This window comes from Lepisosteus platostomus, chromosome 9 (genome assembly GCF_059453375.1).
Source record: "Lepisosteus platostomus isolate fLepPlt1 chromosome 9, fLepPlt1.hap1, whole genome shotgun sequence".
Classification (NCBI taxonomy): domain Eukaryota; kingdom Metazoa; phylum Chordata; class Actinopteri; order Semionotiformes; family Lepisosteidae; genus Lepisosteus; species Lepisosteus platostomus.
In genome coordinates, this window is record NC_142619.1 from 31,592,936 (window position 1) to 31,620,367 (window position 27,432).

General features: G+C 36.8%; 1 protein-coding gene across 5 annotated transcripts in view; it reads left to right on the plus strand.

Annotated features, from left to right (window-relative positions):
* LOC148654785 (coiled-coil domain-containing protein 91-like) overlaps window positions 1-27,432 on the plus strand; it is a 163,610-nt gene that overhangs the window by 114,526 nt on the left and 21,652 nt on the right. For all 5 annotated transcript variants that reach the window (XR_015941144.1, XM_088644722.1, XM_088644723.1 and 2 more), the window contains one exon: window positions 7,165-7,278. Coding sequence is in view for 4 of the 5 variants with exons in the window: in XM_088644722.1 (XP_088500848.1) it covers window positions 7,165-7,278 (114 nt within the window). In the remaining variant the exon portion in view is untranslated. The remainder of the gene's footprint in view (window positions 1-7,164; window positions 7,279-27,432) is intronic.

Sequence of the window (27,432 nt, forward strand, 5' to 3'; positions counted from 1 at the left end):
GTTTTTGGTTTGTACCCCTTTACACATCAATGATTCTTAAAGGTGTACCCCCAGTACCACTGCAAGGAGACAATGCAATCAGAAAAGTTAAGCTGAAAGAGGTGCTACATGAGAAAGCACTTCAACCACTTTGGTGAAGCCAAATGATTATAAAACTTATTATTATTTATTATTAACTATTATTAACTTATATCAACTACTAAGAAGAAAAAAGGTGCAGCAAAAACAAATGTAACTGAAAATATTTTAGATTAAAATGATAAAAAATGTACAGTACATAGTGGCTTTAAAATTTAATATTTTAGAGTAAATATACACAAAAAACTAAATTGCCATTTCTATTTAAGAAACTCTCTGAATATCCTGGAGATTGTTAGTATTTGGAAGTCAAGTGACTGGTAAAACTGGTTTTGTTTTCTCTCCCTGTGTCAGGATTCATGTGTTTACTAGCTGTACACTACAGAGGTTCATCCATGTATTTACTTATTAATATTAATTTAATATTTAACATTCTGCTATATACAGTATAAAAATAATTGCAGCACTGCCCTGATAATGCTGGACACTGGGCTCCAGTGAGGAGGCAACCACCTCTGAGCAGTGCATGCAGGTTTTCATTAGTCTGGTTTGTTCTCAGGAGAGACTTGTTCACATGTGAGTGCTTTGAAAAATGAAGGCTCATTTCACTGCTTCTCCACAAAGTTTGGGAACCTGCTCATGGTCCAATGACTGATAGGCAAAAAGTTTAACCCAGCTTGATCTAAAATTGCGAGGATCTGCTGCTAAAAATTAAATGTTTTTGTTAGGGTGTATAATGCTCAAAAACATAAAAGTAGTTAAAATAGTGTGGTAAAAAATCCTCAGAAACATACAGTGTATCCAATAGACCTTCTTTTGAATGAAAAAAAGCAAGAACCAGAGAACATGAGTGGAAACTAAGGAGCACTCACAATTTCTGTTTTACTGCTTCTTTATCTTCACCTGTCCGGTACCTAAGGTAGCAGCCATATCACCCTGCAACTCACAACTGGCAACCCACTGAAGCTAAGCAGGTGTAAGCCTGGTCAGTACCTGGATGGGAGACCTACTGGGAAAACTAAGGTTGCTGCTGGAAGAGGTGTTAGTGGGGCCAGCAGGGGGCGCTCACCCTGCAGTCCATGTGGGTCCTAATGCCCCAGTATGGTGATGGGGACACTGTATTGTAAACAGGCAGGCGTAAAACCGAGGTCCTGACTCTCTGTGGTCATTAAAAATCCCAGGGGGTTTCTCGAAAAGAGTAGGGGTGTAACCCGGTGTCCTGGCCAAATTTCCCATTGGCCCTTACTAATCATGGCCTCCTAATAATCCCCATCTATGAATTGGCTTCATTACTCTGCACATGGTGGTGGAGGGGAGTCCCTGTCATTACCTGTAAAGCGCTTTGAGTGGAGTGTCCAGAAAAGCGCTATATAAGTGTAAGCAATTATTATTATTATAAGGTGATGCTGGTCAAATCCACATAGATTTGAACCTAGATTCTGAGATAGAAACAAATGCCACTGCACAGGTTTTCCCTGGTGCTGGACCTGTCCCAAGCTGGCTTTGACAGCTGTATTCACCATCTTCTCCCAGGTGTTCTGGATGATTCTATACAATAAACCATAGCTCTGTTTGTTGGTGTCTTTAGCATTGTGCTAAATATTGTTGCCAAGATACCTCATTTTTAAGCAGGCTCTTTCATCCAATTGAATTCATTTAAATGAAAAAATGATTCGCACTCATTTTTTATTGTACACAATTTTGGACAGTATTCATTCCTTTTGTTTTGATTTTCATTCTTTGTTTATCGGGATGGCACAGTGGTACAGTTATTAACATCGCTACCTTGTAAAACTGAGGCCCTGGTTTAGAAATGTCTTGGGTGTTGCTGTATCTTGCTTGGACTTTTATATGTTTTCTTCCTGCGTTCCTCTGGGTGTTCTGGTTCCTCCCACAATCCAGACACATGCTGGTAGGTTAATTGGCCTCTGAGAAAACTGGCCCTGGTGTGAGAGTGTGCGTATATGTGTCTGTGTGTGCCCTGTGATGGAGTGGTGTCCCTTCTAGGGTGCACCCTGCCTTGCCCCTGTTACTTACCAGGACAGGCTCTGGCTCCCCTGTATTGGATAAAGCGGCTAGAAAATGGATGGATGTATATCTGCTTATATTAAATATATATTGTGTTTACAGAAAACAAAAGTTAAAATTTTTAATGAAAATATATAGTGCAAACCTAGGGCATATTATATCTGGTCAGATTCCATGAGATCTGACACAACACAGGTTGAGGCTTGAGGCCATTTCAATCAAAGATGCTGAGTTTTTGCCAAGGAATTCTAATGTTACCCTGTTGAGCATGACAAAGCCTTCCCTGTCATATTGTAACTAATGCTCTAATAGTAAATCATCCTGCAGTTCTCCTCCGTTTTGTTCAATATTGATATAGTTGAATGAAAACCCCCAGAATGCATTCTCTCTCTAAATGTATTCAAATTAATATCCCCAGCAAGGCCAATATTTTTTGTTCTACCACTAAATGTTGGAGATTTATCATCCTAATATCCTAGGGGTTTATGTAGGTAGTGTTGGATGTGAGTCTCGTGGGTTTGATGCCATGCCAGTGACAATATTTCAGCCTTGCCAAAAGTCTGCACTGAGTCCACCAAACACAAGCTGTGAACGTCTGTCTGGGAGTAACAGTAAATCCTTCCCCTTCGCCACACTGAAGTAAAGAAAGCCACACTGTACTAAAAAGATACCACAGCACACATTTTAGCCCAGTTAAAAAGATATAAGAGAGATAAAACCTCCTGACTGCAATGCTTTGGGATAATCTGGACAACATCTTGTGTGTTAGAATGGGAGGGGAATCCCTAACAATTCTCTTTTTCTACATCGGGGACAGAAAACTGCTAAGAATGATTTCTCAAGAATAAGTGTTTGTGTAATCTGAAATCAAAAGTTTAATAAAAGAGGGCAGAAAATCAATTTTTTTCATTCTTTTCATAATTGCAGAAAAATAAAGACCACAATTTGTAACTTTGTATGCCAAAAATATAACTGTTTCCTGTAAATATTGAATTCAACCATTAATTTCATGGAAGTATCCCCCTGCTTTTAGAAATTTGTTTTTTTAATATATTTTCTTCTTGGAAGGTTGTTCCAATTATCTTTGCAGGTAGCCTTAAAAAAACAGGCATTTTTCAAGTTAAAAAATATTTAGCTGCACCAGGTATTTTGGTGTCTGACTCTGTATTGATGCATCTCCTTAGATTGAAGTTGAACAGGAAGTAGCTTAGACATACAAAAATTAGACATTGAGCTGAAATGTGAAATCATATGCCACTGTGCCTTATCATGGCAGCAATAAAACAAATCATTCAACACCACAACCCTCCAGAATCTTTAATTAAAACCTTGACCATACATTCATACTGCACTCTTCAGTATTAGATACTCCTTTTTGACCCTTTTTCAACCTCTTCCCTACAGAACAGTTACAGTATGTAATTTCAAAGAACTTCCAGTCTTCACCTAAAAATACATATTGTCTTATTTCTTTCTTGTTTTGGCAAAGCGGAAATACAGCTGTCACTAAAACTAGTGACTCTTTTGAGTGAGTAGAACTTGTTTGAGTTCTGTGGAATTCTGAAGAAACTTTAATAATTAGCATAAAGAAAACATTTTGGCTCTTGGAAGTTACAGTGGAATTGTTTTTCTGAATACTTTTAATTTGCAAAGTTTCAAAAATGATCCCTGTCAGCTTTTAGGCAGAACACTTAGGGTTATATTCACTTAACATTTTCCACCATGCTAAGCATACCACAATTTTTAGAAAAGCCAGCGAACAAATGACAAATGGTATGAAATCCAAAGTAAATATTTGCAGTGCCTATACAGTCCTTTAAATGATCATTGTGGAAGACTTTTTTAACTTAAAGACTTTATAAACTATAACAAAATAAGCAGAGCTAGTGTCGGTGGCCGATGTATAATCCTCCTCGTTCTCAACAGGTGTGCGTGATCTGTCGGAGCTGGCGTCAGTACTCTTGGCCTCTATTCCTTTCAGCCATGACATAATACTTGATTTTTGCGAGGTATTCATTTTCGATCATTTGTTCTCTTGGGGAATGTGGCACTAAGCTGTGTCTCTGAAAGCTCGAGAGGAATATGAACGCTCAAGCATGTATCAACGTAGCTAAGTAGGTAGGCTGCGTATTTGTCACATAAACTAATTTTATTAAAATAGAAAATATGAAAACCCGATTCAAGCTTTCTCAAACTGATTAAGTAAATTACAGATGAAAAATGTACTTACAAAATGCCTTCCTGTGGTGTACTATTTTGTCAAATCAACAAATCATAGAATTTCATTTTTTAAGTGAATAATTTATTGAAAACCAGATTGCTCACACTGATGATTTAAGGGTAAGAGTTTTTGTTGAATTTGTTATAAGACGTCTGTGGGACAGGCTGAGGAATCCACTTGCTTGGTCCCAGTGAGGCACTGCAGAGGTGAGATCTTGGGGATGCTCTGTGCAGACAAAGACAGATGAAGCAGGACATGCTCTGTGCAGCTGGGCTGAAAGGACTTGGCACAGCCAGGGCAGAGCAGGGGAGCTGCGCAGCCTAGCAGGACTGGAGAACCAGTAACTGCACCTGGTAGAGAACAGGGGGCAGAAGGGAATCTGGCTGGCAGTTGAGTTCTGATTTAGGGAGATTCTGAAGGGCTGAACCAGGCACTTTTCTTCGGGCAGACTGGTTGTGCTGAGAGTACTTCTCTAACGAGGTAAGAAGCTCCATGACAGAGTGCTGGACTCTAGGCATATCAGGGTTTAAGTAAACTGGAGCTAATGAGATAATTTACTGTAAAGTGAGGGCAGGTGGCTGGGACTGCTAACCCAAATGAGTTGTCACGGCACCGGGAGGTATTTGACTGTGGAGACCGAGGGCTGCAAGCTCTGGTTCGCTTCGGCATAACAGATTGCTTACATATTCAGTCCCGTGCCCTTGATATTTCGTAACAACACCTTTAGCTGCAGTTACAGCCGCAGATGTTTTTGGATAACTCTATACTCATCTCTTCCAGGATGACAATATCCTCATCCACACTGTTGTTATCTTTAAGTTATGGCCTTCTCAGTCACCAGACCTGAATCAAAATAAGCACTTTTTCTAAAATGATGCCTGAGATAGTGGTTTCTACCTCCATCAACCAAGCCTGAGTTAATTGACTTTCTTGTGCAGAGAGTTGCTGCATCATTCCTGTAGATTTCCAGTGGATAGTAGAATCTAGTACCATGGCACTGTTCTGTATTCACATGATGTCCCAACACCCTATTAAGTGACTTAACATTGGCGCATGCATTTATTTGTCCACTACTCGTATATACAGTATATACAGTATTACCACAGAAGAGGAAGAAGTGTTTCAGGCATTAAGAGCTCTTGAGATGAAGAGTTCCCCAGGGTTAGGTGGTATTCAAACTGTTGTACTTGATGAAACAAGATGTTATTCATAGATAGTTAACAACAGTCATTCAGATCTCTGTGATACAATACAGGGGGTAATATGCAATGACTGGAAAATTGCTAATGTAGCATCCAAGCATAAAAGGGTGATAAAATTAAACCAATAAGTCTTACTTTTATTAAATGAAAGGTTATTCAAACAATAATTAGAAATAAAGCAGAAGATCATTTGTATGGCAATAGGATTCTAGAGGTAGTCAGAATTAATTTAGATTTTACTGCATAAAAGGAAGCTCTTACTTAACTAATTATAGAGTTCTTTGAATAAACAGGAGCAGAGCATAGATATAAACAGATCATATAACATGCTATATTTAGATCTTCAGAACAACTATATCCTAAAAAAAATAATTAAATTTTACGCGGTAAGCTTTAGTGATAATGCATGAATTTGATTAATAGATAAAACACAAAGAATAAAAATAAGAGGTGAATGCTCTTGTGGGGTAATATAATAAGTGAAGTACCATAGGAATCTGTGGTAAACCTGCTTGTCTTTGTAATTTAAGTTTAATATATATAGATTCTAGATTTTTATAGAAGCTAAAAAGGAAATTCAAAAAGTTCTAGACAAAATTCAGGACTAGACAAACACTTGGCTGATGACATTTAATGTAGACAAGTGGAGAGTGTTGCAGTTAGAATAAAAATAAGCTATACAGATGAGAAACACAGCTATTTTAATGCATCACTTTCTTGTTAAACACATTTCAAGAACGCAATAAAAAGACAAACTCTCTTGAACAGTGAAGACTACAATGGATCCTGCTAAAACTATTCAAAATTTGCAAAGGTGTTGACATATCAACCCAATGGACTTCTTCAGAATAAACAGGGAAATATTTTTGATGCAAGGAAAATGCGTTCAAGCTGGTAAACGTGGGTCATCTCTTTAAACTAATTATGAGAGTCTGAACCAAGCTTCCCTGCCATGTTGCCGAAGCTCATACAACCAAACAAGCTAAATTGACATAATTTCTCATTTTTAGAAACTAACATTTTAGCCTCTTTGAAAATTCTGCAGAACTTTTTTAATGCAAATAAAATTCCAATTTTTAATCTTTTAAAACCACAGTGTTTTTAAAAAGAGTTTTTATAATAATGTTGCCCCTTGTTTGGCAGATCCTGTACCTTTAAGCCTCTACATTCATAAAATTGGAATCAATGTTTAATCTAGAAACAATATAATACGTTTGTGTAATTTCCAAAGATTTCGCCATTGTTTAAATGCTTGATCTTTAATAATTAGCTTTGACTTGACCTCTTACACAGAGGAAGTAATTGACAAATCTGGTGTACACAGAATACAGGCTCCTGATAGTGGCTGTTTTATGAAGGTTGAGACACAGAACCACAGATGTCATTCTTTTTTACTCCGTTAAAAGAGTGTTCCATTGTTGGAGTTAAACTAGACTTAACTCCCCCTGTGAAACACTTCCAACATGATAAGAACAATGTACCAGGCAACACTGAGTCAAATATATTTCTGTCCCATTTGTGCAAGAGTGGCCAAGCATGTAGCCTAGAATGGAGTTCAAAATAAAGTTTGCCTCAAATCAAGACAGCTTTGAACACACATAATTTTCTAATGCAGTGAAACTTCTGTTTTTGCAGGAAGCTCTGAAAGCAGCCATAGATGAAGAGCGTCAGGCTGGTGAGAGGAGACTTGCAGAAGGTGTTGCCAAAGCACGAGAGGAGCTCATGATATATGTGAGAGAGCAGAAGAGGGTAAGTGTGCCTCAGGCAGCCTGGCTTTTATTAGCTTATTAGGTATAGGCCTGTTTGATGAAGTGGTAAAAAACATTAATATTATTATAGAAACGAGTGTGCAACGATACCAATAGTAGTAGTAATAGCAATGTATTTATACATATAGCTGTTAATCAAGTTCATTTACTAGACATCCTGATCCATTGAGGTGAACTCCCAATGAACATCCTTAACCTCAGTGTCTTTACAGTCTGAGTGGCTATAATAAAGTGTCCAGTGTTTATTGGATAGCAAGTAATATGTTTCCTCAGTTTCCCACCTATTGCACCAAACGAGTTTGAAGCAGTGTTCTAATTTCTCAGTTCCTTTGTACTACAAGGAATTGCATGTTTTCACTTCAGTGTTGGCATGCAATTGCACAATCAGTGCCTGTCATCCTACCTGCAGCATGAAACACACACATGAGGCTCTCTCTTACCTTTCCACACGTTTGCTTTTCACATCACGTTTGGTGGCAGCAGTGCCCTTTGTCGCTTGGTCAGTTGGAGGAAGGAAAATGCAAGTAGCAGAGGTTTCCAGGGTCACTCTATATCTGACATCTGGAGAGCACAGGAGATTTCCCTCGTATGCTCTGAACCAGAGAGGAAAGGAAGTGACTGACCCCAAAACATTTAGACTTTGTGAGTTCAGAGAGTTTGGTTTTGAAGCTGTTGCGCAGCTTAGCTGCCCAGCTATTTCCAGAGAAGACAATCTGGGATGAGTTAAGTTAAACTCTAGGAAAGTTCGGGTTTCTTGCTTATGTAAATTAAGAACAACATTTGTTTGCCTAAGGAGTGCCTGTGTTGTCTGTTTAAAAGAGGCCTGTTGCTGCAATGAGCCCCTGATTGTGTCACACAACCTTTACTCCTTATAGAGCCACCAGAGATATCCTTATAAAATGCACATAATGGAAGACTTTGCAGCAAAAGCTGATAGCTGTAGCAGTTTTGTCTATCTTCCCATCTACCTCTATTATGCTGTGGCAATCTTTACTTTTCTGATATTGGCATTAAAAGAGGTTTTCAGCTTGATTCAGTTCCAATTTATGCATTGAACTACCTGCATTCCAGCAGAAAGTTGTAGGCAACTAATATTGTGTCTTCTATAATACTGTAATGTTAGCTGCCACTTAAGAATCATGTAGAGCTTCAATTTTATTTTTTAATCTCACTGTTGCAAATGAATTGAAACTTAAAGGGTACAAAGGAGAAGAGGCCTTTAAGAAAGGGTACTAAAGAGAAGATTGTATTTGGCTATTCTTACTCAGTTTCTAGTAGCTTTGAAATCTGAAGATCATGTCCATGATCTTACTTGAAGGATCCCAGGGAGTCTGGTTGGGTAGCTCATTAAAGGCAGTTGAAACAAATGTAAATAACAGCAGAGGCAACAATAAAGTAAAAAAATTATTTCAAGGAACACCTTGTATCTTTCAAGGTTCTATGAATTATAGAATGTGAATATTCATTATCTATCGCTGTTTCACAATGCCAGAAAGCAAAAACACCTAAACAGACTTCTAACTCCACTTTGCATATACTGTATAGATTTCGGTAGCAACCGCAGACGTGTTTTGCCCTTATTAGGTATTATCAGCATATCATAAATCACTGACCAGTGAAATAGGTTTATATATGTATTATAAAGGAACAACTTTCAGCGTTATGGTGACTTTTAATAGCATTCACAGTCTCCTAATACAAAAATATGTCAAATTTCAATCCATTAATTAAAAGACAATATTGGGTTGTATTTCCAGTGAGGCATATACAATATGTGGTCAGGTGAGTAAAGTATAGAACTCCTGGAACTTATAATAATAATTATAATACATTGTGCTTTTTGCAATGATAAAACCATAAAAACAAGAGCCAAGTCAAATTCAAGTCAGAAGTAATTGGCAAGAAATATACTATTTGATAAATATAAATGATGATCTGGTCATGAGCATGCTGTTCAGTAGTGTCTGTGTTTGGTACTGTCTGTATTAAAACTAGGGAGGAGAAGAAATAAAAATATCTTGCTTAAAATGGACGCCTTTTCAAAGATCTGCATTTTTTGCTCCTCTTGGTTTTTGTTGTTTGAACAAACTCAATTAGATTTTTTTTACATGAAACGCTGCCCACCCAAAACATTCTTTATGCTGCAATGGGAAAGATGAAAGGGCAGTAATACTATTGTTCTGAGTTTTGCAAATGCTTTGAATTGAGAAAATGAGCAGATTGGAAGATTTATCGAATGAAAAAGACGGAGCACTCAACTTCATACTCTTCCCTCTCCTAAAGTGGCCGGGACCCCCACAAGGACACAGGCAGGTCATTGAAAGCAGCTGTCTTCGCCTGAGGTGGTGGGTTTTATTCCAGTGGAAATACACATACTTCAGTTTGCTTTGGCTTGTTGCCACTGTTGATCCATGGCTTCAAAAAAGCTTCAATAAAGCCACTTTAACCATCTCATTTTTACAGTTTGATTGCACCATTTTTGCCCCACCCCTGAAAAGGAATTATTGTCCTGTAAGGTAATGAGATCACACCTCTTTATTTCAGTGATACCAGTAGTCCATCAGATACTCTATGGTTCTATATTGTATGTTTCTGAATTTTTCAAGGTCAAAGCCCAACGTAGCCTTCTTTTACTAATTTTTGTAAGCAAGTCTGTGCTGTAAGCAACAAATTTGTGCTGATCTGTCTTGTAAAAAGCTGTGAAGAAGCAGAATGTGCGTGGTTTGGTTCATAGCCTGTTCACTCACCGAAAATGTTTAACGCCAGGAGGCTTTCTTTGACAGTGGTTATCATTCAGTAAATTATATTCTTCTACAATAAGTTGTTGTTGTCTTTTATAAAGCAATATCTAAATAGCCTTAAACTATTACCTGATTTTCCAAGGCTTTTAAGCAAGGAAAAATAAAAGAATGAAGTGATTATGGAGTCATGATATACAGTATATAATTAACAAGGCTGTATATTGTCGTTATTGCTATTCATCAGTTTAGAAGACACTTTCATCTAAAGCAAAGAACAAGTACAGTAAAATATTAATAGTGTAAAAACAAAATGGAGAGAAAGGTATAAAACCGAACTAAATTAAAACACCAATATCACAAAACAGTAACTAGAACAAGTGACATAAAATAAACTGCAAGCAGTTACAAAGTACATGCCAAAGTACCTGAAATACAAGTGGTACAGTTCAACGCATTGAAATTTCAGGGTTAAGTCACACAAACTGAACAACAGTGGTTAGGGTCCTAGAAGGTTGTGGGTTCAAAGGTGAGACACTGCTATTGTACCCTTGAGCAAGGTTTTTAGGTTTTTAGGTTTTTTTTTAGGTAAAATACCCAGCTGTATAAGTGGATTCAAGTATAAATTACTTTTGATGTCATTAGCCAGACAAATTAGTGAGTAAGGTGGGTCTTGAGGAGGTGCGCCAAAAATTTCCATGTTATAGAAAATATACTGTACTGCTGCGCTGGAATCAGTCCAAATAAGAGCAGTACAGTATATTTCCGGACTTTCACTGACACAGTGATAGTGATAATTCTATCACTAGAATATACTTTACTTTATATTCTATTTCCTGTAGAGTATACTCTTTAGAATAGGAGGGTTCAGGAGAATTTTTTGAGAATCTGGGTTATACGAGTTTTTGAATTAGGAGTGAAGGCAGCCAAGTTGTAGACAGTTTGTGAAGAATGAGGAAATGGGGAGGGGGAGTAGGTCCAATGCAGTGGTGTCTGGAAAGTATGAGTGATGAAGAGTTCCAAAGCACATGTGGCTGTCTTATGATGTAATAGGAAAGAGAACGTGGGGACACGCAAGGTAGAAGATGCAGTGGTGTGGAATCTTGGATTGATTGCAGCAGAAGTTTGCATTGTTGCAGTAAACAAGCTCGTATCTCGAGAGTGCTAAGTAATCATAATTCTAACTGTTGTTGTGTTTAACCTTGTTTAGCATGGTACTGTGGTTTTACACTTCACAAATCAATTTAGAGCCTCTCATCTTTGAAAAACTGTAGACAAAACACACATCCTCATTGAAAGGCGTTATCTTATTACTGTTCTGCAATAGAAACAAAAGACATTAAGGGTCATCTAAGGTAAAGATGTAATACGCATATACTAGCACACTCTTACACGGGACTCCAATAGCAGCAGCTATTCTGTGAGAAAGCAAGAAAATCTTAAAAACCTCTGTCTGCTTCAATTCTAGTAGCCCAGGGCAACTTTTGTACCTCCACTGAGGTCTTCAAAAACGGTTAGTTTTCACCATAAGCTACAAACTCCGAATTAAATCTGTCAGCTTCTTCACTTTAGACTGGGGTTTTTAACCATTTGGCCACTAGAGACTCTTCACTTTTGTTTCTTTGCACGTTTTCACATTTGTTTAAATTTCACATAGAAATGAAAAACACAGCTGCTGTGTTTAAGGTCAGGTCTACTTTCATTTTGTGTAAATATCATAGCAATATATTTCATAAAATATTCTAAGCTATAGAGTAGAGTAAGATTACTATTTTTACTGTAGAAGTGAAGATTTTTCATTATTTTCCTGAACCGCAAGGATTACCTGTTTGTAAATGTGGAAGTGGGTTGTCTTGCGCCGAGAAAGTCTTGCCTGAGTGCTATGTGTGAGATGAGAGGTTTCCAAGGTGCTGCATTGTGTATTCTGCTTCCTTACTTGGCTCCAACTTGCTCATTATGTACTGTAAATGGCTGGAGCTGTAGTGTAGGGTTGTGTAGGTTTCTGTTTGATCGCTGTGTGGTGTCAGTGCCTGTGTGCGACTTGTGTGTTCCAAAGCCCAGGCTGTAAGAGGATAGTTCTGGGCTCACAGCTCTTTGTTCTGATCCAGGTTTGGCTGGCTGCAAAACGCTTGATAGCAGTGCCAGTGCGGTGGCTTAGCTCTGAACATGGTGTGTGGCTCAGTGTGCTGTACTGGCGGCCAGTTGCTGTACCTATAATCATTTAAGTAATTAACATACTAATAACTGAATGCTTAAGACATCAAAGCATTGTTCAATCTTCATTAAGGAAAAAACTTCAGTGCTGCTGTATTAATAGCTTGGTCCTTCAATGTGAGCATTTAGAAAATTAAATGTGCTACTATTACTTTCTTTCCATGTTGATTAATGAAAGCTTTTGAAAGCCCGGTGATGGTTTATGGTGTTGCAAAAGTCAAAATGTTAACCATGTATGCTAAATTCCTGTGTCAGTGGAAAGCAAAGAAGAGCCCAGGAAAAAACCAGGAAGCATTTTCCTATTGAAATGCGAAAGTTATTTCAGTCATTCCAAAAAATTAAACAACCTAATAGATCTTTTTCCGATGTCTTAACCTTCTGTTAACACCCATTAATGCCTGTTACACATAAATGGCCTTAACTATACTGAACTGTGTGTGAAATTGAAATATAATAAAAAATAAAAACTTTTGTGATTGGCCTCAGCTTAAACTAGGTTTGCTCAAGAGGTCTGAGCACGTTAAAACTCAGGGTGGCACAACGAAGTACTGTCTGGTGTTTATTGGGTGGCAAGTATGATTTTTATACTAGCAATGAGTCCATATATGGCACAAGTATAAGAGGCTCTCTAGTGGCCCCTAGTGGAAGGCTGGCTGAAGTCTGTCTCTCACCCTACCTACCATATTTCCTCCCCTCTCGGCTCGAGCTTAGGGGAAGAGCGTAAACCTTCACCAAACCAGGGCAGGCTGGAGGGAAGAGACCAAACTAACTTCACTCCTAGACCAAACAACACTCTCCATGTGTCTCAGCTGACGGCAGGAGGTTACAAGATCCTGCCATTAGCTCATCTGGAGAAGACTGCGGGCAGGGCGCTGTCACACACCAGCGACACTCTCTCTCTTTTCTGGTGGAGACCACTAGGACAGTAATGTCACTTCAACCTTCCACAACATTAGTATAAAATATCAGAATGTGTGCCACAGATTTTTGGGGGAAATTTTATTGGAGTACAGGAGAGTCCCAATTATCCGACCTAAACGGGACCAATAGTATGTCGGATAATGGGGAAACTGAGTAGACAAATCCTAGATTAATGGAAGTGCAGTATAAGTATGAAATCTGGTTTATTAATCTACTGTAAATCAGAGCTTTCTCTTGAAGTATCGGACCTGTGATAGGCATGCCCTTATCCCTTTGTTGCGTGAACCACAAGAACAAAGCTTCACTGACCTTTTCATATTCACATTTCTTCATCATTTTTCTGTCCCTCAGTCCTTCAATTGAGGCCCGATCAGAGCACCACTTTTCTGTCTCATTTCTTTTTCTCTTCCAGTCACCAACTGTAACTTGTCCCACACTGAATTCAGATGCAATTTTTTTCATGGTCTCGCCTTTGTCTAGTCTTTTTAACGCTTCAAACTTTTGTTCCATTGAAAGAACTACTTTCTTTCTCTTCGCATTTGTCATGTTTCTCAAATAATAAAATTATTTATATGCGCACAAACAACAAGCGAAGCTACGTCAATGGCCGTATTTGACGCACTGAGAGACAAAGCAGCATGGGATTGTGCAATATTATGCATGCGCACGCATATAGTACATAGCATATATGTATATAGCATGTGTATTGCTATGTCGGATAAAATGGAATGTCGGATAATCGAAGGTTTGATAATCGAGATTGTACTGTATTATGTTTTTTTGGGTATTTAGTCTTAAAAGAACGTTAGACAATTTTGATTAAATATAACTGAGAATGGTGGCCTCAAACATAAACTATAGATCCATCCATCCTTTTTCTAACAGCTTCATCAAATTTAGGGTTGTGAGGAAGCCGGAGCCTACAGTATCTCAACAAATATCATTGGGCACAAGGCAACACCCAGACACAGACGCACACTCACCAGGGGCAGTTTTCCCAGATTCCAATTAACCCGCCAGTATGTTTTTAGATTGTGGGAGAAAGCCGAAGCACCCATAGGAAGCACATGCAAACACAGGGAGATCATTCAACCTCCATGTAAATAGCACCCCAGGTTCAGAATTAAACTCGGTGCCCCAATGTTGCAAGGCTTCAATGCTAACCACTGCACCACCTCGCCACCCTAGACTTTTGATAATGCAGAAAAATAGGTGCAGTAAAATAATCGCAGTAAAAGACATTTTCCTCCAGACCTTTGGCTTTTCCAGCTTTTCTGCACATTCTGTCACATAATTTTAGCTGTCCCCTCATTCTAGTAGTTTTCCAATCGCCCCTCCTTCTTCTCCATCTCCAAATTTTATTTGCCTGATACTTTTATCCAAAGCCACTTCTGTTTGTACCCATGCAAACAGCTGGATATTTACTGAAGCAGTCTGAGAGACGTATTCTGCTTAAGGATATACAGTATGTACTGTACTGTATATTCACACACAGACTGTACTCTTTCCCACTCTGCTATGATGCACAGTCGGTGATACAGGTATGTCATGGGGGTTATTGAGGGGACTGGTGATAGCACATCAATTTCTGTTAATTTTTATACTTTAGAAAAACTTCACCCGCAAGCTATCTTTCCTGAATGTATTGCTGGGTGCTGAAGAAAGACCTGGGGAGGCTGAGAACTGAATGGACAAAATCGGTGTTATACTTTTAAATTTGAAACAGAATGTCAAGCATAAATGTGTGATTGCTAAAAAGGGAGGATATTTTGGCTAGAAAAAATAGCACTGAAGCTCCAACAAAAGTTGGCATCTGTCCTTTTGATAAGTTTTATACATTTTGATATGTATCCATACAGTATTTTATGCTGATTTTACTTTAGTAAAATTGATCAGTAGTAGTAATAGTAATGGCATATTGTTTAGAAAGGTTATTGAAATGTATAAATAGTCAGAGTTAATAAATAATCTTTGTTGTTTTTGAAAGACATACCACCAACTTTAAATGCTGATACAACATTTTTTTTCTAGAAAAGCAAAACTCAGTAAGAGAAGTCTGGAATGTTTTAAGGAGGTTTTGTGTAAAGTGTAGAGTGAAGCATGTCAGGTGTTTGACAGTACCTCTCCCTTTCTGTAAATCCCAAAACCACACATGCTCTTTAGGTTTCATGCACTCACTTTCCAAAGCTGCATTCTGCCCTCCATGAGTATCCTCAAACCATTGGGCACCAATTTGATTTGAGAAGAAAGCACCTAAATTGCAGAGCAAATAAAGACGTGGTTCTCCTGGCTAAAACAAAGGACCTTTTCTTGTTGGGTTAAGAACCACACCACTGAGACCCACATTCCAATAATGTTCAAGACGTACAGCTTATGCTTTGGTATACACCTACATCAGTTGATCCGTTAAACGTTAAAGGTGATATTAGGTCCAGCAGTTCTGCTAGTGCAGATTAAACATTTACAAGGGTGGGGAAGTCTACCACAGCAGATCACCATGGTACAGTAACTGTCTGTTGTCTTTCCAGTTCATCTCACATGCATGGCATGAGATAGGATTGAGATCTGATTGCATCACTCCTTAAAGATGAAAGATTTCTGCTCATGTAGTGGAGCTGTGAACATAAGTTTCTGCAAGTATGTTGAAGTAAGTGTATCAGAATATAGTGACATTGAATTATGCTGAACATTTATGCTAAACAAAGCCATTCGAAATGATTGAGGGCACCTGAATGAACCAACCTGTCCGAGGTGGCAGAAACGTTCAGAAAGAGATGGAAGGGCAGACTCAAATTTTAGGTCATTGGTGGTTCTGAAACCAAATAAAACCCAATAAACCTTATGAAAGCTATGAAAGAGTTTTAATACCTTTAATACTCTGTCTGAGGACATTTTAAAGCACTGCTTTCACACTTGATTTATGTTAAATATAAGTCAATGTCACAGTAACCATATTGGTTGGTTTTGTGTTAATCTGATTATAACCTGTTATAAATATTTGCAGGTATGTTTTCTTTTCAAGAAAATAATAAATATGGTTCTTAATCACTGAATTAAAATATGGGCCAACAGAGTGCTCAGATTAAAAGATGTTTGTGCACAGTTTGATGGAGTTGCCATTGTACAGACTCCTAATTACCCAAACCTGTTTCAGGATCAGACTGACAGCTTAAAACGATGGTTCTATATACATTAATCTTATCTTAATGTATATTTTATGGAATCTAGGTTGACTTGTTAGTTTGCTGTTGGAAGATAAAGACTATTAAAAAGTTGCTGTATGTTTTATCTATAGAATCATCGTAGCTTAATGTTATTTTGGTGCCCCTGACATTTCAGTTGTTAGCACTGAATGTGAAGTGCACATCTTGATCCTTAGTTGCTTTCACATGCTGAGGTGCTGTGCGTCTCATCAGGCCTTGCTCATGAACCACTCTGTGTTTCAGCATCGCCCCACCCTGTCAGCACTATAGAGGGGAGCCACATAGAAAACCAGTATATTAAAAATGACCTCCAAACTGTCATAAACACAATCGGCCCATAATTTCAGAGATTTCAGACAGAAAAAAAACGTATTATAAAAAAGTAAAACATTACAATAACACTTGCAAGACAACATATCCCTACCATACTTAAGATGTAGAAGTCCAATTAATCCAAATCTTTGAAGATATAATGAGAGAAATTGTTGTTTTTGCAGTTGATTTGACAGGGGTTCAAATATCAATTTACGGGCATGCTGTGGGAAGAAAACAGAAGAAAATATTCATTGAATGTGGCTTCATAAAGATAACAGATATTGTTTGTACAGTACCATTTAGTGTGTGCTTACTAAAGCTAATACATGCATGGTGGGTATTTTAGTTACTGTTTCATAATTGTCCACTTTATTCATGGCTACCTCATCACCAAGATACTATTTATAAAATTGCATTGTATTAGCAGCCCTTTTATGCTTGGAAATTGTTATGTTTCTTGCCTGAATATATTTGTAAAATCAATCTTGTTCATTTACTGCTCCATATTCAACACTGTGTAAAAACTGCCTCATCTTTAGTTAGAGATTAGTCAGTCCTATGGCCCATGCTGTGCTCAGAACAAACTCCTGTGACAAATTTAAATGGCTTCACAGTGCATCAGTACATTTTCAGAGAAAACTGAACTCAAAATAGCAAGAGTGTTTAAAGTACCTTAACAGAATAGCAAAGTTAGCGTCTACTGGGGTGTGCTTGCTCATAAAATATAATGCAAATAGACATTTCACTTGGGTGAGTCATTTTTTTGTTTTGTGTCAGTTCTTTTTTTCCTCTTAGTCTTAATTAAGGGGACCCAGGAAATGATTATGTACATGAAATTAGATGGTTTTGATAATTTGTAGTGTTAGCCATTTCAAACATATTGCTTTGTCCTTCTACTTGATTAATTCCCCAGTTTCCCTGTAATGCGCTTTTAGAAATGTATTTTTACTATGAGAATAATAATTATTCTGTATTTTTTATTTAGAAATAAAAATAGTAAATAGTTATATATTTGTGTATTCGGAATCATTTGCCTATCATATTGAAGCTCTTTAGTTGATTGAAAAGCAGTATCACAGCAAATATTAGGTTACTTTCATAAGTTATAACATATTTCTAGCCACTTGGCAGTATTTCAATAAACTTCAATACATTTTCAATAAAAAGTTCAATAAACTTAAAAATAAATATATTTAAGGATGTACATTACCATATATACAAACATCTTAGACATTTGTTCTACTCTTAGCCTCAGTGTTTATCTTTACAGTTACACAAAAATCTGTATCTTGTTTTACAAAAATAGCCTCTTATTTTTAGAGATAAGTAGAAAGGAACCAGTTAAGATGAGGATCACTTGAGAATGAGATTTGAAAATTTCTAGAAAATTAGATTTGGTAAATATGATGGATTAACAACACTTCACTGCTCATGTGTGATTTTGATAATGTTTTTCAAGGTTGTGATTGATTAAAGATTTCTCAATGAAAAGCAGGGTATCTTCTCAAGCTAAGTGGTATTAGTAACAAATGTGTTAGAATATTAGAAAACACTATTGGAGCCTTTATGTAAATTTTTTAAGCTGATTATATATATATACTGTATATTGTTCCATGTACAGATAGACAGACAGGAGTTATATGTATTTTAACTCATGAAAATACTTTTTCTCAGCAGTGTATATTTTAACAAAAATTATTGATCATTCTTAAAAAGCTAGTGAATAATACTGATGGACATTGAGAGTGTTTAAAAAATGTTTCAAGTTTTAAATGTTATTTGTGACAATTTTCTTATTTGTTACAAGATACAAATACCATTGAAAAAGAATACCATTGTATTTTTACTTAAATTTTATTGAAACAAAACTCCAATGTCTTTCTTTGATTATAAGAACTAAATGAGTTACGCGTCCAACTTTGGATCTTAACAAATAATTAGAAATTGTAATACTGGACTATCTGGGTTAGAATTGATCTGCTAATTTTCAAATTGTTGACATACTGTATGCAGTCAAAATCTTGCTTGTTGAATTTTTATAGATATTTTAAATTTGAATTTTAAATGTATGTAGATTTATATATAAAATGTATACATTTAAATTTTATATATATGTTCAGAGACATTTTATGTACAACCTGAACACTCCACTGTTTACTAGCTTGTTCAGGGAGTCAGAGAATGTTAACCCTGCCCACACATAATGATTTTATGCCATCACAGCTTTTTGCTGAAGGCAAAAACTTCATACTAGCAGTAGAAAACCCACTCAGGAGGTGGTTTAATTCTGGCATTTTCTATGCCAGGTCTCTGCAACTTCCCCTGTGAAAACTACAACTCTGTTCCAGTGTTTTTACTAGCATGTAGCCTAATTCAGGTCTGTATTTATAAGTGGAATATTTTTGTCTACTTCTTCCTCAATACACAGAAAAATGAGACAACATGAAAGCCTTAGTCCTGAGATGGATTTATGATAACAGTTTGGCCAGCAAATGACTTTGTCAAGCTTTCTGTACCATCTAATCCATTTAGGCATGTATTGAATAAATATGTTTTTAAAAGCAAGAATAAAATACTGAAGAGAAGAAAAAATATATCCAGTATTTTTCATTTAACCTTGATGAATACAGTCCCTTGTTTTTACATTCTGCTTGACAGCCCACCTCCTTTGATTAGCAGTAAAAAGTATTTGGATGTATTTAGGTATCAGTTTTGCAGTGACACAAAAGAAACAAATCTGCGATCGTGGTTTACTGGAACAAAGAAGTCACTGACTGAACACTGTAAAATAACAAGGACTTCATGCTGTTGGGACAGATTACCTTAGTATTAAATGGGGGTGAATCAATAGGTTCATAGAAGTTACTTAAAATGTATTTAGTTACATTTTCTCTGTGCCATTTTTTCTATAAATTTGCCCTTGACTTTAATGCCCTTTGCCATTCTCTTATATAGGTTAGCGTATTTGAACTCTTCAGGCTGCATTTAAGTGTGTCCTCTGTGAATACCTATGGACATCTGTCATTTCTTAACCCTTTACAAATGAGTGAACCCCTAAAATGTTAATAGTACAATCTTGAGGCAAGTTGTAGCCTGGAGGGGAGGTGATTAACCTTTTCAAAATCACCACATATGATCAACAGCCTCCTCTTCTTCTGCTTGATGACATGTCCCAAACTGGCACAATACTTCTCAACAGTAGTTGTTTTTATCTAGCATAGTAGTTGTTTTTATCTATCTGGGTTAGAATTGATCTGCTCATTTTGACATTTTTGACATATCCAGTCAAAAGTGGCAAACTCTGGTTCTTTTACAATACATGGATTTGCAGGTTTACATTGATCCTTTACCTTGAGCAGTTAATAATAATAATAATAATAATAATAATAATAATAATAATAATAATAATAATAATAATAATAATAATAATAATTGCTTATACTTATATAGCACTTTTCTGGACACTCCACTCAAAGCGCTTTACAGGTAATGGGGACTCCCCTCCACCACTACCAATGTGCAGCATCCACCTGGATGATGCGACGGCAGCCATAGTGCGCCAGAACACTCACCACACATCAGCTGTCAGTGGGGAGGAGAGCAGAGTAATGAAGCCAATTCATAAAGGGGGATTTACTGCAAATAAGTTTAGCCATTGCTGCTACTTGAATGTCTGATGTTTTTTACCATGAAAATAAATACATAATATTATGAGCATAAATCCCATTGTGAAAATATCTATTTTTGATTTGTAAATGTTTATTCAACCCCCGTCACTAAAAATTGTACATTATTAAGGTAAGAGAGAAACCTTTTTCAGTTACCATATGTAATCATTTAAAATAGTTTGATCTGATGAAAATTGATTCTTTCCATTGGTGACCCCTGACATTCAGAGGAGTCCAACTTCTTAGGACTATGACATAGTTATATGATGATGGCTAAATCCCTACCATGGGAAATGTAAACCTTGGGTCTTCTTTCATTTATTGTGATGTAATAGTGATCACTATTAATTTTGACCCAAGAGATCAAGTCATACGTGAAAATATAGCCAAGGTGTCATGACCAGTCATCCACAATGGACTTATATTCATGCTTGACTTCAGCTGAGGTTTGCTGGGAGGTTTGCTGCCCACAACCCACCATTCATAGCTTTTCAACCATCCTTGACCAAGAGCTTGATGACAACCCCGTACTGAGTTTCATAGGGACCTGTGTTTTTAGAGGAGTATCCTCACTCAAGCACGTATCCTCCAGCCAAGAAGAGAAGCAGGAAATCATTTTTTAGCATAAGGATTTGATGGAGTAAGCTTTTAAATGAGCCATGACCAAAATAGTGGTGATGAATTAAAAAAAATTCTTGTATGAACTTAAGTGACACACCCTTGTTATAAAGTCTGAAGACTCAGAGTAATTGTACTGTAAATACTTCTAAATGAGGCAGATCCTTCACCTTCAAAACAAGCATGATGAACGGTCATTCCATCTCAAAAATTGTTTTTTAAATCAGGCAGGCAATGATTATTCTGACATTTTAAGCAGGATAATCCTTTGCTCATTATTTCCTCATTAAAGTGGGAAAAGAGAGAAAGGACATTTGGAGAAATATAGTACCCACAGACCATTAGTTAAGCTTATAAAAACATTTTTTTACAATTGCACGCACCTTCTTGAAGTTAGCCTCTTCCTCTGGGTCACTGGTCAACTACGTGGTGATAGCTTGGTTTTTATTGATCAGTGTGTGATAACAGTGAATCTTGTACTAGCTCCTACTTATCAGCAGACAACCCATAAACCAGCTTTACCCTTCAGTCTTAAATGTCCCTGTCTAGATTAACCTTTTCTGTAAATGGTGATTCTGTGTCGGAATGAGAATTACAATTTGCTTTCATAATCACAGTTCATTGAAGAGACCCACTCAGAACAGAGTTAGTGTCCATTGACTGAAAAACTATTAATGTACCTGTAATGCACATCCATTAATAGGGTGACAAAGCCAAGTATAGACCAAACTCACTTCTACTGATATAGTGAGGATTTTATAGATGGTAAGCATTATATGTAATGCATATATTTGGATTGAAAATTGATTGATATAGAGCAAAGATTAGGGGTGAAAGGGATGAATTAGTGTTGTACCATAGGAATCTGTATAAGGACCATTGCAGCTCTTAATTTATATCAATGATTTAGTTTCTGGTAGTAAAATTTGCAGATGATACCAAAATACACAATTAAAAAACACTAAGAAAACTGCAAAGAAAACTCAAAAGCTCTTGACTTAGCAAATGTCTGGCAGAGGACATTTATTGTAGACAAAAGCAATTACAGAGTATTATGAAGGAATCAAATGATCCATCCATTTTCTAACTGCTTTAACAAATACAGGGTCATATAGGAGACAGAGCTCCCCTCCATCATAGTTCAGAGATATATATATATAGCTCAGGTGTATATTATAAATTTTTAGCTGACATATTGTATCCAACCACCCTCCATTTGCACCCATTTAAACAGCTGGGTATTTTACTGGAACCGTTTGGGTGAGATGCCTCCTTCAAGGGTACGTTTCTCACCTGGAATTTGAACCACAACCTCCCACTTCCTAGAGGTTCAAGTACAGCAGTGTCAGCACGCATGGTCTGCAAAAGAACACGTAAAGTTTAATTGCTACTAAACTGCTACTAAAAGCCCAACCACGACTACCCCTTGAGGCCCATTATATCCACAAGCATTCCACATTAATTAGTCTCATGTGAGAAAGTGGACCTATCCACCACCAATGATCTAATTCATTAACTGATAACCACCCAGTGTGTATATTTACAAATGATAGTGGCCTTTAATGGCATCTTGTGATCAACCTTGGACTCCATTATCCAAGCAGAAAGATATGCCTATACAAATTACAGCTTTTTCTTCTTTGTTCTTCTATTTGGCCCATAACTTCCGTGAAACATTTCTTGATCCACAGTCTTTTCCTAAAGTGTTTATTATAACCACATTGAACAATTAACACCTTTTTGACAGACAGACACTTATGACATGTGTAAAACATAATCGAATTATCTTTTGTTAGTGTTTCTGGAAGAGCAGCAAGCATTTAAAGGCAAGGTATGAAAGAAGATCTTAAGGATGCACACAGCAGTGAATTCTTTGTACTGTAGATATTGTTGTTATTTAAGTTGGGAGTAAGTTTGAAGAGTTTTCAAAAACTCATCTGCTATCAGATGAACTACATGGTAGTTGGACCTGTCCTCTAAATTTAGCTTGAGACTTTCTTTAGTGTGAGGTGGAAGAACACCTTGTTCTTCAATAGAGGGCTGTTCTCCATTACTCCGGACTCAGAAATATATGGCTGTATTCACATAATGACGTCCAGCAACTGACTTCGCAACTGATTTCCAGCATTTCCTAGAAACATATTTGAGTTATATACTGTCTGATTAAAATAGTAGCTGAACTTTTCCCAATGTGAGTCATGAGAAAGGGGATTGCTGTAATATTTAGGGAACGTTTCCTGCACTCAGTATGTTGCACTGAGTCATAAATATCAGAAGTCTAGCTGGACAGTGTCTAAGCACCCTTCTGGCCTTCAGAATTCAAAAGATTGTTTAATGCAATGAAAAGAGACAACAGGCAAGTAAAAGGGCACATGTCAATTTGGTTTCCTTCTGAACCATGGATGTTTTGTTGATATTTTCGCTTGGGAAATTTAGGGATCTAGAAGTGTAAAACAGCAGAAAGTGATAGGATTTCTTTAGTATTGTAATATTAAAGCTGCAACAGTCAATGTTCATCACAGCAGTTTAGTTTTCATGGACACCTGTTACTGTGACACACAAATGCCAACACTATCATGCATAGCTGAATGGCCGTTCAAGCAGAATTGCTGTACATGAGAAAAGAATGGCTCCAAGACAAAGAGGTGGTGGAATGCTTCTCCATCAATGCATCTAATGAGAACTACATACCTGTATAGGACAGTATTGTTTTCACATTGCCAAAACAAATGTCAGTAGTTTTTATTTTACAGTTGAGGCAGCTACAGTACAGTAGCTATAGTACAGATACAGTATCTTTACCTCTGAGATTTCACAAGCATATTTTTTACTGGAAGCAGTGGAATTTGTAACAATAGTGAAGAAGCTGAATTCAGCTGACAAACCTCACACAAGTAAGTAGTGTTCTAAACAAAGCCAAATAAAATAAGATATAAAAAATATAAAATGCATTAATAAAAATAGATGTAATCAAATAGTGAGATAATCTCAAGAACAGAAATTTGTTATTGATTAAAAATGTGATCTGTTAAATTAAGTACATTTGGATGAATATTGTACAGTTTAGAAGTACTTTTTTATCCATAAAGTTTTCTTAATTGGACAAATTACTTTCTCTATCCACTAGTAGCTCCAAAACCTGCTATTTTTAGAAATACTGTAGGTGAACTATAAGTTTAACTAAACTGAGACTCTTCAGGAGCAAAGTTGGTGATTAATACTCTAATAGTGTTTCTTGACAAATTCTAGATTTGCATTGCTAATGATTCTCAGCAACAAAACTCCTTGAATCCTTTGAATTCTTTAGTTTTTGTGTTTTTCTGATTATAGCTTTTCCCAGTGCTGTGGTCTAAGCTAACCACAGCTTCATTTGTTTCTCAAAAGATGCTATGACTGCATTGCCATACTTATCACAATGCAGAATTTCCAAAATAATGCAAAACTAAACAATTTAAAATAAAAATATTTTATATGTAAATATATTCAATGTATTTTTAAAATATATTTCCATATTAAATTGTGGAAATACAGAGGTAAACAAATAGTGGCAATTTCAGAAGCTGATATTTTGTTACCTTCAAATAAGGAAAAAAACGCTTTTAGTTACTTCAATTTTATTTTCTCTTTTGATATTCTGTATTTTTAGTAAAGAACAAAGCTCTGGTCTCAATATACTTGTCTCTTTGAATCATTGAATCAGTTTCTGTTTTATGAATGACCCATTTTTTTAAAATTATTTGAATCTAGTCCTGAAAATTTGTCTGAATCCATTTATGGTTTGGCATAGGTAAACCTATTAAAACATTTCTTTATAATATCACCTGTTTTAACTGAAATATCAAATATTTACAGATTTTACAAGTGACCCAAAATATTTACCTTTGTTTTAAAGGACAATTAAACATTTGGAGATTTTTTTTACAGTTCACAGGAATCAGTGACAATTAATGGTTTTGATATTTGACACAGTGTTGTTCCGAATTGGCCACAATACTTTTATATTCTTTAGTATATGACATATTTTCCAAATAGACATACTGGCTTATTTTTGTGATTCGGACCGGTTAGTAAATTAAGTTGAGTGGAAGTATCACAAGTTTTGAATATACTGTGATCATTTACTTTGTTAACCTTAATTATGTTCTTAATTGCTGATGAAGAAACACTTTCATTAGAGCAACAGCTAAATAGATTAGGTATACTGTAATTGTCTCTATAAAGCTTGTTGCTTTAATTTAATTTTAACAAGGTAGTATCTATTATTTGCTCATCACTAACAACCTTTAGTACAACAAGATCTACTAAGTTATTATTGCAATGCATTTTCACATAGTCTATCATATTACATAGTCTATCAGCACAGTGTAGTAGACAATAACTTTACTACTCATATTACTAATCCCATTCATTGTAGTATCAATAGTATATGTTACCATTATCTATACGTTACCATTAAGTCAAATTCTTTGTAGGTGTGGCATCAGCTTTCATTTCTATAATAATGAAATGCATATATATGTTTGCATGAAAACTGATGTTAATAAAGCGATATCTGTCTTATGGTATTGCTCAGATCATTTTAAAAATGGATGCAACAACATGTTTTATGTACTGTATGAACTCTGATTGTAGTTAGATAATTGGCTCTTCTTATCAACTCCTCGACTGTCAACAGTGGATGGTGCTGGAATCAGCACAAGAACTCAGGTCAGGAATCTTGCTGCCATCTTTGCCTCAGGCCTTGAATCTGAAGCTGAGTTCCACAGTGATGCGAAAGTGTCTATTTTGTCCTTTTAATTTTGATTGTATCTCTTCATATCTCTCCCATGGTGTGACAGAAAAGCTCATGCACGCTTATATCTTTTCCCCGGCTTGATTATTGTAATGCAGTGCTCACTGGTGTAGCCAAACGGGCTGGAACATATATCTCCCTTTTAGCTTTGTTATTTGTGAATAAAATACTGCTTAACTTCAAGGGCTTGCGACTGGTCTGGCTCCTGACTACAGCCGCGAGCTGTTAACTCCTTCGACACCCACATGTTTGCACTCTGTGGACTCAGCCTTCCTTCGCAAGGCTCTGGGTGAAGCTGCAAACCCTGGAGGGGAATAAACTCCCGGCCTGGATAGATTGTTCATGTCAGTCAGTAACCGTTCACATATCCTGTCTAAAACTCACATTCTTACAGTACATTTTAATTCTGTAAGAGCCGGCTTACCAGAGCGGTGACGTCACCGCCCATCCCTGTAATAGCAGGGCCCACAGCCGCTGGGCTGGAGGGAGATCTCTCTGTAGCTCAACAGGCTGGGTCCCTGTTGAGTGATGCCGGAGGCCTGGGTTTGAGTCCCCGATGGTGGGGGGCAGATCTGATGCAGCAGTGGCAAGGGTGCCCACCTGAATCCAATAGTGTTACAATATACATTTGAGTATATTGTTTCCTCTGTCTTGTTTCATTCTACAATGCCTTGAGATGATGTGTCATGAACGATGCTAAACATTTTTCATTATTATGCACTTTTGCAGATACTGTTATAAATCTGTTGTACAGAGTCCATCAGTCAGTTTCAATCTGTGTATAATAATCTGGTGATCGAGAAATATATTATAAAATAGGCACTAGTGTCAATATATGACACAAAGATCTTTGCCATTTTTTACAATGCGTTTATTTACAAATAGTAGAATCCAGGAAACCCGTATGCCCTTTTCAATTAAATCAAAGCTGTTTATACTTTAAACATATTCATAGCATACTAAACTGTTTGTATAGTTTATATGTCTGTGTGAGTTCCATTGATAATTTTTATGTTTATTCTCATGCTAGTGCTTATTCTCCTCATTCCCAGTAACTGCGTTAAAGAAAGAATGCATGGAAAATAGTAGGTTAAGATCTCAAATGTTGAGTTAAATTAGAACACATAATACAAGACATAAGTAACACTAATGTACTGTAGAAATATCAATCTGAACAATACATCAGGATCCTAGAGGATATGGTTCATGAGTATAACAATAATCTCAGAGTTTTTTTTGTAGTTTGTGGTTTTTTACACAGGGCAAGCTGAGGTGTTTCAACAGAAATTAATTAAAGATGGTCTTTCAATTAACTTTAATCAGCCGGAGCAGTCTCCCTATGTTGTGCTGCAACCAGTGTGCACAAAAGTTTTGTTCTGTCTATTTCTGTGTGGTGAGAACGTCTGCCATCTTTTGGTACTTTGCTAACGTGCCCCTAATCAAGTCAAATACACAGGGAGAAGCTCGTACTTGTTTTTCCATGCAGAAAAGGTGGCTGATTGTGCTAATGCAGTGCATTGAAATAAGGAAACACCTTTTTTGTGAGGGTCTATAGGCTGCACTCTACATAAGAAAGGCCTGTGTTACCAGTGCACTTAGGTTTAAATATTTGGTCTGGCAGTTGCCTCAAAGCCTCATTTCTCTGCTCCTATCCAGAGATCATGT